The sequence below is a fragment of the Tupaia chinensis genome, unplaced genomic scaffold, assembly GCF_000334495.1.
Source record: "Tupaia chinensis unplaced genomic scaffold, TupChi_1.0 Scaffold000028_1, whole genome shotgun sequence".
In the NCBI taxonomy this organism is placed as follows: domain Eukaryota; kingdom Metazoa; phylum Chordata; class Mammalia; order Scandentia; family Tupaiidae; genus Tupaia; species Tupaia belangeri.
Window position 1 is genome coordinate 6046861 of NW_006159458.1, and position 18019 is coordinate 6064879.

At 38.7% G+C, this 18019-nt stretch overlaps 2 protein-coding genes and 1 pseudogene across 6 annotated transcripts in view; 2 read left to right on the forward strand and 1 right to left on the reverse strand.

Annotated features, from left to right (window-relative positions):
• The window catches only part of KRAS (KRas proto-oncogene, GTPase), a gene marked incomplete at its 5' end in the record, with an annotated part of 42689 nt that extends 32416 nt beyond the window's left edge, over positions 1-10273 (forward strand). The window contains 1 exon segment of the mRNA XM_006140292.3: positions 6289-10273. Within this exon segment, the coding sequence (XP_006140354.2) occupies positions 6289-6405 (117 nt within the window).
• Positions 10274-11660: 1387 nt separating this feature from the next.
• On the reverse strand, positions 11661-15081 carry ETFRF1 (electron transfer flavoprotein regulatory factor 1). 5 transcript variants are annotated; one of them, XM_014587303.2, is made up of 4 exons: positions 14920-15057; positions 14792-14839; positions 11977-12064; positions 11661-11897 (listed from the first exon to the last, which is right to left on the reverse strand). In XM_014587303.2, exons 3-4 carry the CDS (start codon positions 12025-12027, stop codon positions 11676-11678), a joined length of 273 nt encoding a protein of 90 aa, XP_014442789.1. In that variant the 5' UTR covers positions 12028-12064; positions 14792-14839; positions 14920-15057; the 3' UTR covers positions 11661-11675. The 5 variants fall into 5 exon arrangements, with proteins under 5 accessions (XP_014442789.1, XP_027626869.1, XP_006140358.1 ...); XM_027771068.1 differs by having other exon boundaries at positions 14980-14998; XM_006140296.3 differs by lacking the exon at positions 14792-14839 and having other exon boundaries at positions 14980-15081.
• The window catches only part of LOC102486644 (phosphatidylglycerophosphatase and protein-tyrosine phosphatase 1 pseudogene), a 4911-nt pseudogene continuing 589 nt past the window's right edge, over positions 13698-18019 (forward strand).

The following is an 18019-nucleotide window of genomic DNA, read 5'->3' on the forward strand; positions in this document are numbered from 1 at the left end:
AATGCCAGTATTCTTATCTCTAGTCTTATTAATTAGCAAACACTCTTATAGGTCCTCAGTCTTCTATTCACTAAGAATCCTTTTCTTTTTGATTTGCTAGAGGACATATGTGTGTGCCAGAGAGTAAGAAAGCATCCTCCATAGGGGTTCATCATACTGTAATCCCTCCTCCTTCTTTCCAGATTTTGGACACACACATACATACCCAGTGTGTTTTTCAAGCCATCAAGTCTGAGACTCAAACCACATAGTTGGCTACATGGGATCCAGCTGCCGTAACCACCATGCCAAGCCTGTTTTGTTTCTTCCCTGAGTAAGAGAGCACCCCCATACATATCTTTTTGTCACAGTGCACCCCCAGCATCAGCCCAGCCCCAGATCATGAGCACAGATTTGCCCTACATTGTACTTAGGAAGGTCTCTGGGTACATACTGGGAACCTTCTGTGTGGATCAGCCTTGTAGGATGTTGTATTTTACTGCTGCACCCCTACCTGGCACCCCTAAGAATCTTTCTTTAAATTCTTAGACTGGACATGATGCTCTTCCTGTGAATTTCCATCTTACATTGAAATGACCTCTTTTATGTTTTATTCCTATATTAGATAATAGAATCTTAGAGATCCAGAGTCATGTGTTTTTAATCTTTGCATGCCCATTGCCTAGTGACGTTCTTCGTACATAGTAGTTATCCAGTAAGAATTTATTGAGTGGAGTCTCTCAATTTTTCTTCCCAAACTTACTGATATTAAATTCTATCTTAGAAAAAAAATTTTTTTTTTAGAGAGAATTTTCCTATAGGGTACATGTGGTCACTGAAGAGACACAGACAGGAAGCGAGAAATCACTCCCCAGAGAGGATGGCCATGCTGTAGTCCCTTCTCCTCCACTCTCCTCTTGGGATTTTGGGCACGCACACACACTTGCCTAGCTTAAATTTTAAGCTTCCAGGTCCAGGATTTGAACCATGATGAACTACATGGGAGTACAGCAACTTAACCATTATGCCATCTGCTGTTTCCGCCCAGAAAATATTTTAATAGGTGTTCACAGAGTTCATGCCATAGCTGAAACTTGTGACATACATTATTTATAATATGTACATTCTGTGAGAGGATGGAATACAGTAATAAGAACTAGGATATCATTTATTGTACTTATTAAACTGAAAGTTGGTATAAATCTGAATTTTAGATTTGAAATTAAATTTAGCTCTCTAAAAAGCACAAAATATAAATCTAAATAGACTGTCTTAAAAGATATTACATGGTATTCTAATTTAGCAATCTCAGAAGAAACAAAGCATGACTAGCATTAATTTTGAGATTTATGATCTCTTAACTGTTTTTGAGTATTGTTTACAGCAGTATTTTAGTTTAACATAGTGCAGTTTGAAAAGTTGATTTTTTTTTTTTTTTTTAGATTTTTGCAACAGGGCATGTGCACTTGCTGGAGAGAGACAAAGAGAGACGGAGAGAAAATGAGAACTCACCCCCTAAGGGGGATAGCCATGTTACAATCCCTTCTTCATTCTCCTGTCTTAGGATTTTGGGCACACATACACCCAGTGTGATTTTCAAACCATTGGCTCCAGAACTCAAAGTAGAGTCAGCCACTTGAGAATATAGTGCTTTAAACCACCACACTACACTCTGGCCCTGAGAAGTTTATCTTTTTAAATAACAGTACCATGACTAGATTTAAGTGGCTATTTACATTTTTAATATTTTCCTGCTTTCTCACTATTAGATGATTTAAAAAAAATTTTTTTTGTGTGTGTGAGTGTTTTTGTTGTTGGGCGCATGCACTCGCCAGAAAGAGACAGAGAAACAGAAAGCGAGAAATCACCCCCCAGGGGGATGGCCATGCCGCAATCCCCGCGGGATTAAATCTGATTTGAAGTAGACTTGACTGCTGGCAGCGGCTCCTGCTTCTAAAAACATCTGAATCTTGAAAAAAGACAAAGGTTTTCATTTGCATTTCCCTTACGATGAGATTTTGAACATTTTTTTCATATGGCTCTTAGCCATTCATAAGTCTTCCTGGGAGAGTTGTCTAGTTAGCTCGTTTGCTCATTTCTGTTTGATTTGATTTTTGGAGAGGTTTTTGCTATAGGGCGCATGCACTCGCCAGAAAGAGACAGAGAGACAGAAAGCGAGAAATCACCCCCCAGGGGGATGGCCATGCCGCAATCCCTTCTCCTCCATTCTCCTCTCGGGATCTTGGGTACACACACATGTGCCTGGCGTGAGTTTAAGCCACCGTGTCCGGGACTCGAACCACAGTCGACTACGTGAAAGTCCAGTGACATAGCCATTATGCTAACTGCTGGTCCCACTATTTGATGATTTTTAAAATAGAACTTTTGAGACTAAAATAGTTTTGTACTTAATTTATACTTAAAACAAAAGTGCTAGCATTTACTCTTCTACAGTTAAAATTTTACAAACTATTTTCACAGTGACTAAAGTATAAATGTCAATTGATTGTTTGACATGAATAGAATTCTTGTTTTTTTCAGTGCACATGGATAGTATGTTTGTATTTATTTGGTATATACCAGAGGGTGCATGTGCACACATTTGCATGCATGAGAAAGAGAGAGGGTGCATGCATCTCCCAACAAGGCCTGGTCACACTGCAGTCCCCTCTCTACTCTTCCCCCAGGATCTTGGGCATGCCCGCATATGAGTTTTAAGTCGCTGGGTCACTGGGTCCAGGACTTGAACTTTAGTCGACTACTTGGGAGTGCAGTAATGTAACCATTACGCCATCTGCTGGTCCTCCTTCATTTCTCTTACTCTGTCAGGATCCTGGGCACACACACAGTGGCCCAAAGTTTTTAAGCCTCTGGGACTGGGATTTAAACTGTGGTTAACCATGTGAGGTCTGACTCCCTTTGCACAGCACTTAACCGCTGCACTACAGGACTGGCCCACATTTACATTTTAATAAGTGTACTTGGTAATATTAAAAATTTAGACAAAATAATGAGTGGGATAGTACTATTTTACATATACATGAGAATGTTGTACTGTCCCATGTAGGTTGTGATAATTTGCAAATCAAAGAAATACTTTTGTTATTTTGTTTCATTTTAGCTTTGCTATAAGGTGTGTGCTTTTGCCAGAGACGGAGAATATGAGAAGTCACCCCTGGGGGGATGGCCATGCTGTTATCCCTTAAGTCCCCTCTGGGGATTTTGGGCACACAAACACAGGTGCCTGGAGTAATCTTCAGGCCTCTGAGCCTGGGATTTGAACCATGCAGTTGGCCATGTGGGACCCAGCCACTTAACCTCTGTGCCACCTGTTGCTACTTAATTCTAATAAGATTATATAGAGAGGAGAGATTAGTACAGCATGAATCTAAAGAATTTTTCCGGATTTCAAAAGAAGTTACTATTAGTAAAGGCTGTCCTCATTGTCTTTTAAATACTTGCATATTGTTCTCACCATAGAATGTGTCTTCTCTCTATCCATCTCATGATTTCATTTTTCCTGCTTCACTATTTTAGTACTATTTGCATTTTTCTTCATTAACAAAAGTAGTAAAAGGGAGTAGGCTACATAAAGATGTGTGATCAAAGGGAATTTGTTCATGAAGGGTAGAGAAATTAGATTCAACTCCTGTGCCCCCCACCCCCGCCTTTTTAAAGTTTATTGAGAGAGAAACCTTGACAAGATCTCATCATGCTACAGTCTTTCCCCTCTCCCGTCTTTACACCCAGACAGCATCACAGTCACACAAGTCACACTGGCTTGTTTCAGATCTGCCTGGGATCTGAACCACAGTCTTCCATATGACTCCAGCATTGCAGGGTGGTACGCTACCACCTGTATCTCTATAATTGGGCCAGATTAGATCTTCTTTATGATTCCACCCTGTCATAAGGGTTTATGATTATTGTCTAATCTTGGTAAGCTACAAACAATATCAAATAGTTTCATATTATTGGAAGTTTTTCCTTCCATGTGTATTAAGGTTAACATGATGGGATATCTATCTATTGCTTATATTGGTGATAAATTATCCCTTACCCCTCTCCCCTTTTGGAGAAACAAACATATATGTTTGTATTTTATCAGTAATAATATCAGAAAGTGGAAATCATCAGTGAATGTACTTTAGAGATTTTATTGGCACGTTTATTCACTAGTGTTCAAATCATTAATGGTGGTTTTATCCTGTTTGTTTAAATGTGAGCACACCTCTCAGTCACACTGTGTTTACCTCTTTTATAATATTGTTCATGCTTCTCTGAATTATAGATCTGTAGTAAACATTAGTTAAATGTAAAATGAAAGAAAATGTTCCAAATTAATTCTGGTGTTACTTTGAAATATTGTTGAATATCTTAGCAGTGCAGTAAAGGAGAAATATCATTTAATTTTAAAATTATTTTTAAGATAGTATAAAATGAATATATTTATACACAATATTTACAATGCATATTATAATATTTATACAGTTTTTCATATTCAACAGAGGTGATTACAATAAGAATCCAAATTTTATTGTTCTTTATGTTCTTGATTTGTACAACTTAATTTGTCGGGTATTTGTTCCTAAGGCTCCCTCTAGTGTTTAGGTTTGGAAGTATTACTAGGTTTGCAGATTTTCTTTTTAGAGTTACCACACAGTTGAACAAATTTTAAAATACCAGGAGGAGTATATTTTTAATTCAGGTTTCTTTTTTTTTGCTTCAATATTTAATTTTGTTTTCAACAGTGACATAACAAGAATTGAATTATATAGGGAGCTTGTATAATTTAAGTACTGTATGGTTAAAATCTGTCCTACTACCACTTTTGAGGACCAGTGTTTACATTATGGATTTATATTATTCTGACTTAAAATCACTTTTTTTCTTAAAGAATTATTGGGTCATCAGGAAAGTCATGATGCATTTTTACATTACAAAACAAAAATATATCACCACTTTCCTAACAACCTAATATTTATTTTAATTGTATTATTAATTCTTTTTTTTTTTTTGGAGAGGTTTTTTCACTCTAGGGCGCATGCGCTCACCAGATGGACAGAGAGAGACAGAGAGACAGCGAGAAATCACCGCCCAGGGGGGATGGTCACGCCACAATCCCTTCTCCTCCATTCTCCTCTTGGAGTCTTGGGCACGCATGCACACACGCCCGGCGTGAGTTTGAAGCCACCGGGTCCAGGACGCGAACCACGGTCGACTACGTGGGAGTCCAGCGACATAGCCATTACGCCAACTGCTGGTCCCTGTATTATTAATTTTTAAAATTTGCTATAGGGCATGCACACTTACCAGAGAGAGACAGAGAAAGTGAGAAAGCAAGCCACCAGGTCCCGGACTTGAACCATGGCCATGTGGGAGTCCAGCGCCTTAGCCACTATGTCACCTGCTCATCCCTAAAAATCACTTTTAACTATAACTGATTTATATACCTTGCTTTGATCACAAATAGGTATAGGGCCACAGTGATCAAATGTTGAAAACTCTTCGAAGATATTACATGTTAGGTTTTTTAATATTTAATAGACTAAACAGAAACTAAAAAAATAATAAGTAAGTATCCTCCATATTGGTAAATTGCACACCATTCAAATGATTTAACTAAATTCCCTACATTTTCAAAGTAGGACTTCCTTATGTTGGTATCACTTTAAACCTCTTTCTTTGCGATAAGTGTAGTATGTATTAGTACATATTATTTGAAATTGAAGTATGCTCGGTACTGCTTGCTTCTTGGTAATTACTAGAATAGTATGTTCAGATACTATTTACTTCTTGGTAAATTATTTAAATCTCATGAATTTCACAAGACGTTTGGAAACAGAGCCCGAAATTGTTGCTACTGTGAAGATTTACAAACCTGTAGTTGTATGGCTTATATCTAAAACTGAGAAACACAGGGATAGTTAAGTACACATATGCATACAGGGATGCATTTGGTTTTAGTGACTGAAGTTTGCCAATATGAGAAAACTAAAAGCTAATTAAATTTCCTTGAACTTAAAAATGTCATTTCTTACGCTGAAGAAATTCTTTGCCATTCATTATCGTTGCTTATTGTGAAAATTAATGTTCCTTTATATAATACTGACAAAGTATCCATGAAGAACATTTAAGAATATTAAAAGCCTGATAAATATGATATATATTCAATTGCCAAAGAGAAATGTAAAATGTCCTATTGTTTCTCAATATTAATGTTCCATTAATAATGGAAATCTATTAGCCATATACATAAAGCCATGATATATAAATATTCACATTTTTAATGCTTCTTATGTATTTCAGGGTGTTGATGATGCCTTCTATACATTAGTTCGAGAAATTCGAAAACATAAAGAAAAGATGAGCAAAGATGGTAAAAAGAAGAAAAAGAAGTCAAAGACAAAGTGTATAATTATGTAAATACAATTTGTACTTTTTTCTTAAGGCATACTTAAGTAAAAGTGGTAATTTTTGTACATTACACTAAATTATTAGCATTTGTTTTAGCATTACTTAATTTTTTTTTTGCTCCATGCAAACTGTTAGCTTTTATCTTAAATGCTTATTTTAAAATGACAGTGGAAACGTTTTTTCCTCTAAGTGCCAGTATTCCCTGAGTTTTGGTTTTTGAACTAGCAATGCCTGTGAAAAAGAAACTGAATACCTGAGATTTCTGTCTTGGGGTTTTTGGTGCATGCAGTTGATTACTTCCTATTTTTCTTACCTAAATTGTGAACTTGTTGTGAAACAAATTAATGACTATTTCAAATCATCCCTATTCTGTGTTTCATCTAGTTCACATACATACATTTATTTCAATTATGACTTTAGTCAAGAATTTATGATTAGTTTTACTGAAACATTGAGGGAACAGATTTATGGGCTTCCTGTCAATTCATCTTCTAGGCATCATGTCCTATAGTTTGTCATCCTTAATGAATGTAAAGTTACACTATTCACAGCAGGTTTTTCCCCCTTTCTACTGCTATTAGTCATGGTCATTCTCCCAGAAATACTATATTTTTTCTATAAAAAAGGAAAAAAAATTGAAAAAAAAAATTACAAGGCAATGGAAAATAATAAAAGGCCATTTCCTTTCCAATTAGATAAATAAGATTCCTTATAGCTTTTCCTGTTAAGGCAGACCTAGTATGAAGTAGGGATTGTAGCAGCCATTTGGGGGCTATATTTATGTGCTATTAAATTTTTATAATTGAAAAATTTTAACATGTATAAAACTTTCTCATAGGAATTCAATATAGTCTCCATGTCATATTGCTCTTTCTTAGCATAACTTTAAATCTTTTCTTAAGCTTCAGTCTTTGAAAATAGTTTTAATTCTGGTAGTGATGAAAAAGATCTGGGCCAGTTATAGCTTAGTAGGTATTAGAAAGACCAAGGTTGTTGCAAGGCCAGACCTTGTGTGAACCTCTGAGCTTCAATGAGTGTTTACCAGTGTGGACTGTATCCCTGTGGTCATCTGGTATTGTCATGCGTTGGTGGTCATAGTGGGTCTAAGAGAGAGTTTGGATCACTTAACAAGATGTATTCTCACTTTATGGTGTCCTGCTGATAAATCAAGAGCATTATTATTTTTTCAATAAAAATCTTTTAAAAAATTACTTTTGAATATGAAATTGAAAGTTGAGATTTTGGCGTTGGGAAGTTGCTGAGACATTAATTTCTTAAACAATGAAGTGGAAATGTTTCAGATCTTTAGGTTTGGCTAGTTCTCTTAACACTGGCTAAAAGTGACATTTCACAAACACTTTTTAAGTGAAATCCAAATTTAAGATTATCTAACGCTTAAAAATAGATAAAAATTCTTCCAATGCATTTAAAATATTTTAAGTGAGATGGTGTGGTGAGGTAAAAATATCACCGGACTAGGAGGAAGGTGACTTAGAGTCTAGTTATGTCTTTTAGAACTCGCATTTTGTGCAGATCACTATCCATTCCTTTGTTTTAAAAGAAGTCATCTCAAAGGCTCTAACTTTACAACTATGTGATTTATATTCAGTTTACATAATGATACACCTATATGTGAAGCTCAGCACAGTCTGTAACTTTTTAACTGTGTTAACCACCTTCAGTGCCAGTCTTGGTCAAATTGTGCAAGAGGTGAAGTTTATATTTGAATGTCCACTCTCTAGTTTCAAGACTCTCCTCTCATGTTAATATCACCTTCCTGCCTACCCTTCCTGTTGTTCCCTGATTTGATGCGGTTTTCTTTTAATACTTCTGATTCTTCTAACCTCAAGATGTATTGCTGCTATGGATATCTCCGTGAAGTTTTCCCATTACATCATGTCAGAATGCCCTGTATCTTCTTCTCAGAGCTCAAAACAATGATAGATACCATAATGGGATTTGACCAAATAGCTAATTTTAGGTGGTGGTTGTAGCAATTTAATCTTGATCCTTTGAACATCATGTCTTTCTGCCCAGTCCATTACTGAGTAACTAGGAATTTTCAAATCTGGCTTGAATAGATGGAACTATCAAGTGGAAGGAGAATTTAATAAAGTAGTGCTGAAAGAATTCCTTAGGTAATCTATAACTAGAACTAGCACTGGTAACAGTGACACATTCTTGTTTTAATAACTAAACTCTTAACAAAGAAAAATAATTTAAAATTTAATTCATAAAGCTTCTTAGCAGAATTGTGTATTCAACAAATATTTGAGTGCCTACCAGCTGCCAGCCAACCACAAGGAACTGGGGATATGGTGTTCCCAAACAAGATACATAATTCTTTCCTTAAGCAGTGCTGGAGTGGTCTGTAATATCTCAGTAAATAAGGCATCTGGCACATGACCCAGAGATAATGTAGTGCGTTTTTTCTAAGGTTTCTTTCAGTTCTAAAACAATCATTTGCCATGATTCCAATATAACTGTTTAATCAAGCTAGTTTATATAAATTACTTTATTTAATTGTTTTAAAAGAGTAAACTTGATTATGTTGTTTTTTGATTTGATATAATTCTGTTGGGACAATTATTATACACATTAAGTTGTATGTCAGATACTAATCTTAAAATTCCCAGCGTGTATTACTCTTTGTGTAATACACAGAGTGTATTTCTCTTTGTGTAATTAAAATAGTTTTAAAATGAAATATTGACTTCTTACGTAATTTTATCTGGGTGCAAGTAAACAGGTGCCTGAACTAATTCACAGAAAAGGAAACTTCTGTGTAAAAATCAGTATGAGTTCTGAAATGTTAATGTTAAACTTCACATTTATGGAACATTGTCTAAGTAAGGTGTTAGGACTTCCACAGTACCTCCTATTTTCTGTAGAGAAACAGCCATACTTCAGAAACTGCAAAGTATAACTGGGGATATTTAGGACTTTCATATTTTGATGTAGCTGGGCAATTTTTTTTAAGTAGTGGCAATTATCCTTTAGTATGTGAATATTGAATGGTTTAACAAAAGGTTTGTAGAGATTTTAAAAGGAGAGAGAATCCTAGAAATAACATTAATGTTATCCAATAATTACAGCCTTAAAGATAAAAATCCTTCTTGAAGTTTAAAAGAAAAGTGCTAAATTACATAGTTTTAGGCATTAACTGTTGTGGAAGAATATAGCAGACATCTATAGTACAATTTGAGTGAATATTCCCAATTAGGAATTCTAGGCTCTATTTTGACTGAGTCACACTGCATAGGAATTTAGAACCTAACTTTAAGGTTATCAAAACCTTTGCCACCATTGCAGTTTTGTCCTAATACATATAGAAACTTTGTGAGGCATGTTAAGTTACAGTTTGCACAGTTCATCTCATTTTTATTCCAGTGGTTATTTTTCTTCTAGCCATTTTCCCCCAAACTATTATACACAGTTAGGGGTGTTTGGTTTTTGTTTTTGATTTTTTCTTTGTAGGCAATACAAACTATTTGAAGTCATTTCTATTTGTCAAAAAGTAGTAACTTCTTGGTAATTATGTAGGAATGTTTTTTAAAACCCAGCAGTTTAAAGCTGAATTTATATTGACTAACTTCTGTTAATGTTGGGTAGCATGAATTCTGCATTGAGAAATTGAATAGCATATGACTGGTAGCTGTAAATTCTATCAGAAAATGAAAACTATTTCTTTCTAAATATTTATTCACATTAGTTCTTGAAAAATAGTCACAACTAGATTAATATTTGTGTTTTGCTTTAATAGTTTGAAGTGCCTATTTGGGATGATGATAGGCAGTTTAGATGAATTTAGGAAAAACAAAGTTACTACCTGCAGAAATGTCAATTACAGACGGTCAACCCCTTCCTCTCCCCCCTCCCCCATAGAGCTAAATGGATTAAATGATGTTTTATCCAAAAGTTTCCAATTCCACTGTCTTGTGTTTCATGTTGAAATACTTTTTGCATTTTTCCTTTGAGTGCCAATTTCTTACTAGTACTATTTCTTAATGTAACATGTTTACCTGGAATGTATTTTAACTATTTTTGTATAGTGTAAACTGAAACATGCACATTTTGTACATTGTGCTTTTTTTGTGTGTGGGACATATGCAGTGTGATCCAGTTGTTTTCCATCATTTGGTTGCGCTGACCTAGGAATGTTGGTCATATCAAACATTAAATTTAAAAATGACCACTCTTTTAATTAAAATTAACTTTTAAATGTTTATAGGAGTATGTGCTGTGAAGTGATCTGAAATTTGTAATATTTTTGTCATGAACTGTACTGCTCCTAATTATTGTAATGTAATAAAAATAGTTATGGTGACTATGACAGAGTGTATTTCTTGATGGAAGTATGAAATATTAGCCCTGCAGTTCATTGTAATACTTTGTAGTCCACAGATGCTACAGCATACCAGTGAATCTTTGAGGTTTGTAAGTTAGAAATTCCTTTATTTATAGAAGGTGTTAATGATCTCTATGTAAAGGATTAAGTGTTAGCGTAAACATTAAGTCATATTAGATTTAAGTTCACTGCCGTGTTAACTCACTTTGAAGTATATACAAAACAGATCTGCCTTTATGACAGAAGACCAGAATAATATTATTTGTTGGTTTTTAATCCGGAGACGGTAACTGATATACAACAAGTGTTTTGTTTTAAAGCCCAAAGGGAGCCAACAGCAAAATTAGTTAGTGGGAATAATTGAATAGTTATGTATGTAATGCCAATCATTGGCAGGCTGTTTCAAGGCCAAATAATCTTAGTACACATATATATTATTTCTACAACTACATTTAATCATTACCAGGTGCAATTTGTTTTGTAGTGAATCTTGACTGTGTGCTGTTACTGTACCAAATTGGATTAAAAAATAAGGTTCTCCTTTCAAAAATTGAGAATAAATGTGTAAGGAATTATTCTATTACTTGTGCACTAAATGACATTCTCTTGTCAGAGTGGGAGGTGGCCTTAAGAATAATTGGGTAAACCTGTTAAGTTGGAAAATTATGTATTATATTTAATTCAAAATTAGGTGCTCGCTAAGTTTTTACAGTATTGCTAAATTGCTGTTTTAGTATAAAAACTGAGCATGAAAGGTTGATAAAACTCCCAGTAAGAAGTTGAAACCTATTAATTTTAGTTTAGTAGGGCAGCCCATTTTTTTTATACAACATGTATATCTCACCATTTTAAGTTGAAATTATTTTATAGTTTTTGGCATATACATAAACAGCTGACATTGTTTTTTTAAGCCAAATTATAGTGGTAATGTTTAGTTACTTTTATTGACATCTGAATAATAGCGTTGTTTTATAGCTCTGTATTTCCTAAGGAAATATAATGCTTCTAGCTCTTTCATCACAAATTCACCCCGTCCAATAAGTTCTTTGATCTTCTCTGGGTCTTTCACATCTTTGTTTTTAAGGAAAGCATTCTTCAAACGCCTTTTAAAATAGTCTGCTCCTTTTGGATAGTCTCGTCCAAGATACAGCAGCTTAAAAAAGAAAGATTATATATTTCCAAATAATCCACACCATGTAATGACATAATTATAAAGTTGGCAACATACTTACATTTTTATAAAGACTCAATACTTCTCCTCTTAAAGAATTGGCCATTCTCATTTACCATAGAAATTATCCACTTTTATACATAACATACCTAAAGGAAATAAATTATTTTGCAAGTAACTACATTGTAGTTTTTTAAAATCAATGAGAAAAGGATTTTACACATTGCAAAAAATGGTAACTTTTCTTTTACATTCAATACTTATTGAACAGTTTTTGTTTCACTGGTATAATGTTCCAGATACTAGAATGTAGCTATGAACATATCAGATAAGATCACCTATCACAGAATTAACATCTACGGAAAACATAAGCAAACAAGATAATTAAGAATTATGACAAGTCCTGTGAAGGAAATAGGATACTGAGAGAGAGAAAACAGACTGCTATAGGCATGTAGGTATACCTCCTTTTATCTCACAGTGGAATAAATTAGAACCAGATTTGGATCCCAGTTGGAAAATGTTGTGCATGTTACTTTATCATCAAAAGGCAGATTGTCTTTACCCAGCTCTCAAGGCAGGCCAATTCTATTTAGAGGTCATTGAGAAAAGGACTGGTAAATCTGAGAAGGGGTCTGGGGGGTACGGACTGGAAGAATCTGGGTGGTTTGAGTCCCAGAAATGGTGGATTGTAAAACATGCTAGGCACATGCCCGCCCAAAAGTTTGAGAAGAGAAAGGAGAAGGGGTTGTGGCATGGTCATCCCCTCCCCTTTCCCCACCCTGGGGATGATTTCTCACTTTCCCTCTTTGGAGAGAGCATGCATCCTGTAAACAAAACTCTTAAGAAAAAAATATAAAAATAATAGAGTGACCTAGAATGGGTGTGTGGTAAAAAGGAATGATTCCCATTGACTTTTTTTTGTTTTCAATTGCCACAGGGCATCTGTGGGTATTCTCACAGAAGAGAAAAAGCATCCCTTAATAGGGTGTGGTCACACCATTATCCCTATTCCTCTATTTCTCTTTCCCCTCAGGGCTTTGGGCACACATGCAAATGTGCCCAGGGTGCCTTTCAAGCTGCTGGGGCCAGGACTTGAATTGTGGATGAGCTTTGTTCCCTTAACCCCTACATTACAGGACTGGCCCCCTACTGATTTTTTTCCAGTGTCTCAGGACAAGACTTAAGCAGCTCCAATCCTGAGTTAACAAAATTGTCATTTTACTAGAAGTTACAGTTAATTCCTGGTGGTGGTGTTAATAGCTCTTTCCCCATGAAGTTCAGATGACAATAAAAAGCTGAAAGGAGGGACCAGCAGTTAGCGTAATGATTGTCACTGAACTCCTATGTAGTCGACTGCGGTTCAGGTCCTGGACTGGGCTTAAAGCCAGGCGCATGTGCGTGTATGCCCAAGATCCCAAGAGGAGACAGGATTGCAGTGTGGCCATCCCCCATGGGGGGTGATTTCTCACTTTCTCTCTGTCTCTGGCGAGCGCACATGCCCTATAGCAAAATCTCTCCAAAAAAAAAAAAAAGCTGAAGGGAAACTGGCAAAGACAGGCACTGCAATGTTACTTGTCATCGGGTTCTAGAAGACTTGACTCCGGTGAAGCACATTGTCCCAAACTCATAAAGCATAGAAGGCTTTGCACAGAAATTTCAACACATTTGCCAGCACCAGAGGGTATGTAGTTAGAGGTAGGTGGCAAGGAAGTTTGTCCCGGTAACTGGGCATTCAGCTTGATCTAGGCCTAGAAGCCAAATTAGACGAGTTAAGAGGAGATGGTTATGTATGTTCAGAAGAGTCAGGTACTACACCTGTCTGAAGACAAAGAACAGGGAATAGGCTGCCTTCCTACTTAGGAAACCTGTATAAGGAGTGTGAGATGAGGAAGGAGCTCACTGCTATTTATATCATAGAGTACACCCTAGCAATTCCTCATCCCTAGGAGGGAGGTTGATAGAATGAGAGCTTGGGTAAGACCTCTATTAAAGAGAGGCCCACTATTTTCAGCTAATTTGGAATTACCATAACACCATTGATCCTAGTTTCAGTTGACTGAGGTTTTGTATGGTAAGACATCTACTGATGTTTGTATGAAAAAAATAAACTTAAAACAAAAGCTTATCTCCATACCAGATAGCTAGTGTACTGAATTAGAACTCTATTTGAAGTTGACAGTAACATGTTTCTATCCTGCTACCAGGATTTCAGGGTGAGATGTCATGGCTATTAAACAATCTGGATTTTTGGATGCTCGGATGGATATTTTTGGCCACAAAAACTAGCTCAGTACAATTTATCTAGGAGCAACACATATAGACAATGCCATTGGAAAGCATAGGACATTATAAAATTAGAATTCAGAGATGAAACATGGTGTCAGTAATTTTAGTCTTTCAAGTCTCATCATTCTAGAACGGCTTGGGTAGATCCTAAAGTCACAGAGAACTCAGTTGGGTTTTGGAAGGCGAACAGCCTCATTGAGTGGAATTTCCTTTCGTTTTCCTGTTGGTCTACGGTGCCAGTGTTTCTTCATGTGGGGAGGTGACTGAAATCCCAAAGGTGGTGCTACTGGTTAGGGCAATCGGTCTGTGACCTTGACAAATAAAGGAGTCTTGCCGGGCCTCAAAGATCTTCACATGCAAGGAATATTTTACCCAGAAATTGCTTCAAATCATTTTCAATCCTTGTTTAGGACTGCTTTTAGGGAAAAGGACATTTACTTCGCACAGGAAGTAAACAGAACCATGAGCGAAAAAAGGTCATTAATCTCAAAAGAACCAACCCTTTAGGAGCCAGTTTATTTCCCTGCTGGCCTAAACTGAAGTGGCCCTGACAGCCCCTTGGTGTCACTAGCTTGACCCAATCTTACCCTTACTCCCTTCCGGAAGCCCTCACAGGAAGATTCATCCCAACACATCTAGGAAAACAGGGACAATTGCTGTCAACGTCTGAAGGGCTCCGAAACCCCAAACCCTACGGTCCTCGCCCAGAGCATACTTCACCGCCTTCGGACCCGGGATCCGGAAAACAACAGAACGCCCCGATGGCTGCACTCACGCACTTTCCGGCAGGCCACAGCCGTAAAAGCCTCCGACCGCTTCGACTCCTCGGTCCGTCCCCCGCGAAGCTGGGCGGGGCTAGGGGTGGGGCAACCTGGCGGTAAAGAAGGCGGGGCAGAAGAACCCTAGCGCGACTGCGCAGCCCTGCGGGGCGGGGCCTGTCGTCCTGACAACCCGGGAGCGTTTGTCCACACTCCTGAATCCAGACTTTTCTGACAGCGAGAGTTGTCACTTTCCTCCTCATGGTGAGTGGAGAAAATGAGGGAGACGGATCTAAGATGAACGTTGAATCTACTTCACCGGTGTTAACTGATGTAATAAATTATCGTAGTTCAGAGAGAATTGCGTCGGTTTAGTAAAGAACTCAGCCTGGGGAAGGTCGGTCCCTTTTGACCAATGACCTTCCTATCCTAGGGCGGAGGACAGGTGGGAGTCCCAGACCAGTTTCTGCAAACGAGAGATGAGCAGATTCTAACGATGCATATTGCTAAACCAGAATGTTGCTGGACTCCCACATGGTTGGCTGAGGTTTGAATCCCGGACCCTGCGGCTTGGCTCCCAACCTAGTACTTTCCAGTAATAGTAGACATTCCTACTACGCTGCGCTTTTTTGGGGTGTGTGTGGAGTTGTCATAGGGCGCATATGCTCGCTGGAGAGAGACAAAGAGAAACAAAGAAGTGAGAAATCACCTCCCAGGGGTTGCTGGCCATCCCCGCAATCCCCTCTTTCCCATTCTCCTCCTGGGATTTTGTCTTGTGCCCACGTTGTTTTCACACCACCAGGTCTAGAACTCCAGCTGGTCAGCCGTGTGGGAGTCCCAGACTTTAACCACCAGGTCACCTGCTGGTCCCCTACACTGCTTTCTTATTGCAACTTGACCAGAGTTTTTTTTACACCTCTTCAGGGATTAATTAAAAGCTGGTGCACGCCAGGCGCGTGTGCGTGCGTGCCCAAGATCCCGAGAGGAGAATGGAGGAGAAGGGATTGCGGCGTGACCATCCCCCCGGGGGGTGATTTCTCGCTTTCTGTCTCTATGTCTCTCTCTGTCTGCCTGGTGAGTGCACGTGCCCTATAGCAAAAACCTCTCCAAAAAAAAAAAAAAAAAACTGGTGCAGTTTATACTGTTTCAAGCTATTTTAATTGGCCTTTTGTGGAAATACGAATTATTTTGTGATTCACTGTACTCAGCCTGCATTAATTAAATATTAGGTTGTAGGGCAAGTCATGATGTATTTTTCTCTGCAAAAATGTGTCGTTACTTTCCTGACCACACAATGTTATAAAGCTGCTCTTTTTTTGCTTTCTGCACTCCTCAGTGCTTTCTGCACTGATCATCATCAGTAAGGACACAGACCAACATAATACTTCCTCGATAACATGAAGTAGTCTTTATTATGATTTTTTAAACTGTGATTTCCATTAAGACAATCTTCTATGGTTAAAACCAGAGGAAGAAGAGGGGAATGTAATTACTTAATTATTTAATTCATTGACTGAGGAAAAATATGGAATGTATTCTTTGTGATTGGTACTGGGCTGGAGGCCAGGATACAAAGACGAATATGCCAACCCTGCTGTGGGAAACAGATAAACTGATTACAACACAGAATTACAACTGTAACTTAACTTAATCTTTTTTAAGAGAGAGATTTTTCTCTCTCTCTCTCTCTTTTTTTTGGGGGGGGGAGAGGTTTTTGCTATAGGGCGCTTGTGCTCGCCAGACAGACAGAGAGAGACAGAGAGACAGAAAGTGAGAAATCACCCCCCGGGGGGATGGCCACGCCACAGTCCCTTCTCCTCCATTCTCCTTTTGGGATCTTGGGCACGCACGCACACGTGCCCAGCGTGAGTTTTAAGCCACCGGGTCAGGGATGTGAACCACGGTCGACTACATGGGAGTCCAGCGACATAGCCATTATACTAACTGCTGGTGCCAAGAGAGAGTTTTCTTTATAGGGCATGTCCACTCACTGAAGAAACAGAAAGACAGAAACAGAAAAATCACCCCCCACACCAGGGTGATGGCCACGCCACAATCCCTTCTCCTCTGTTCTCCTCTCAGGATTTTGGGTATGCACACACACATGCCCAGTGTGAGCTTTAAGCTTCTGGGCTAGGGATTCAAACCATGGTCGACTATGTGGGAGTACAATGACATAACTCTTAAGCTATCTGCTGATCTCCAGCTGTAACATTTGAAGTATCTAAAATGGAGCAACAAAAAGTTGGAGATGGTGAAACTGGGGACAGGGAGTCAAGAGAAGGAGAAAGTACTCTTTTCAACCTGTTTTTTTTTTTTTTTTTGAGAGATTTTCACTGTAGGGCGCGTGCGCTCGCCAGACAGATAGAGAGAGACATAGAGACAGAAAGCGAGAAATCACCCACCAGGGGGGATGGTCACGCCGCAATCCCTTCTCCTCCATTCTCCTCTTGGGATCTTGGGCACGCACGCACACGCGCCCGGCGTGAGTTTTAAGCCACCGGGTCCGGGACACGAACCGCGGTCGACTACGTGGGAGTCCAGCGACATAGCCATTACGCTAACTGCTGGTTCCCTTTTCAACCTGTTTTAAAGTGTCAGTATGATTTTCCAATAAGAGGTGGTAAGAAATAGCGAGTGGAGGAACCAGCAGTTAGCATAATGGCTATGTCGCTGGACTCCCACGTAGTCGACCGCGGTTCGTGTCCCGGACCCGGTGGCTTAAAACTCACGCCGGGCGCGTGTGCGTGCGTGCCCAAGATCCCAAGAGGAGAATGGAGGAGAAGGGATTGCGGCGTGACCATCCCCCCTGGTGGGTGATTTCTCGCTTTCTGTCTCTCTGTCTCTCGCTTGCTCGCTCTCTCGCTCCCGGCAGTTCCATGGCTTCCTTGGGTCGGCGTCCGGAGGACCGGTGCCGCCTTCTCGGGAGGCCCGGCGGGCTCGCCGCCCTTCTCGCCGTCCTCGCTGCAGCGGAGCGCGAGTGCCAGGGCTGACCGGCTGGAGCCGCGCCGGGCTGGGACGGGGTGGCGGGCGCCGCCGACCTGGAGCACAACGCGC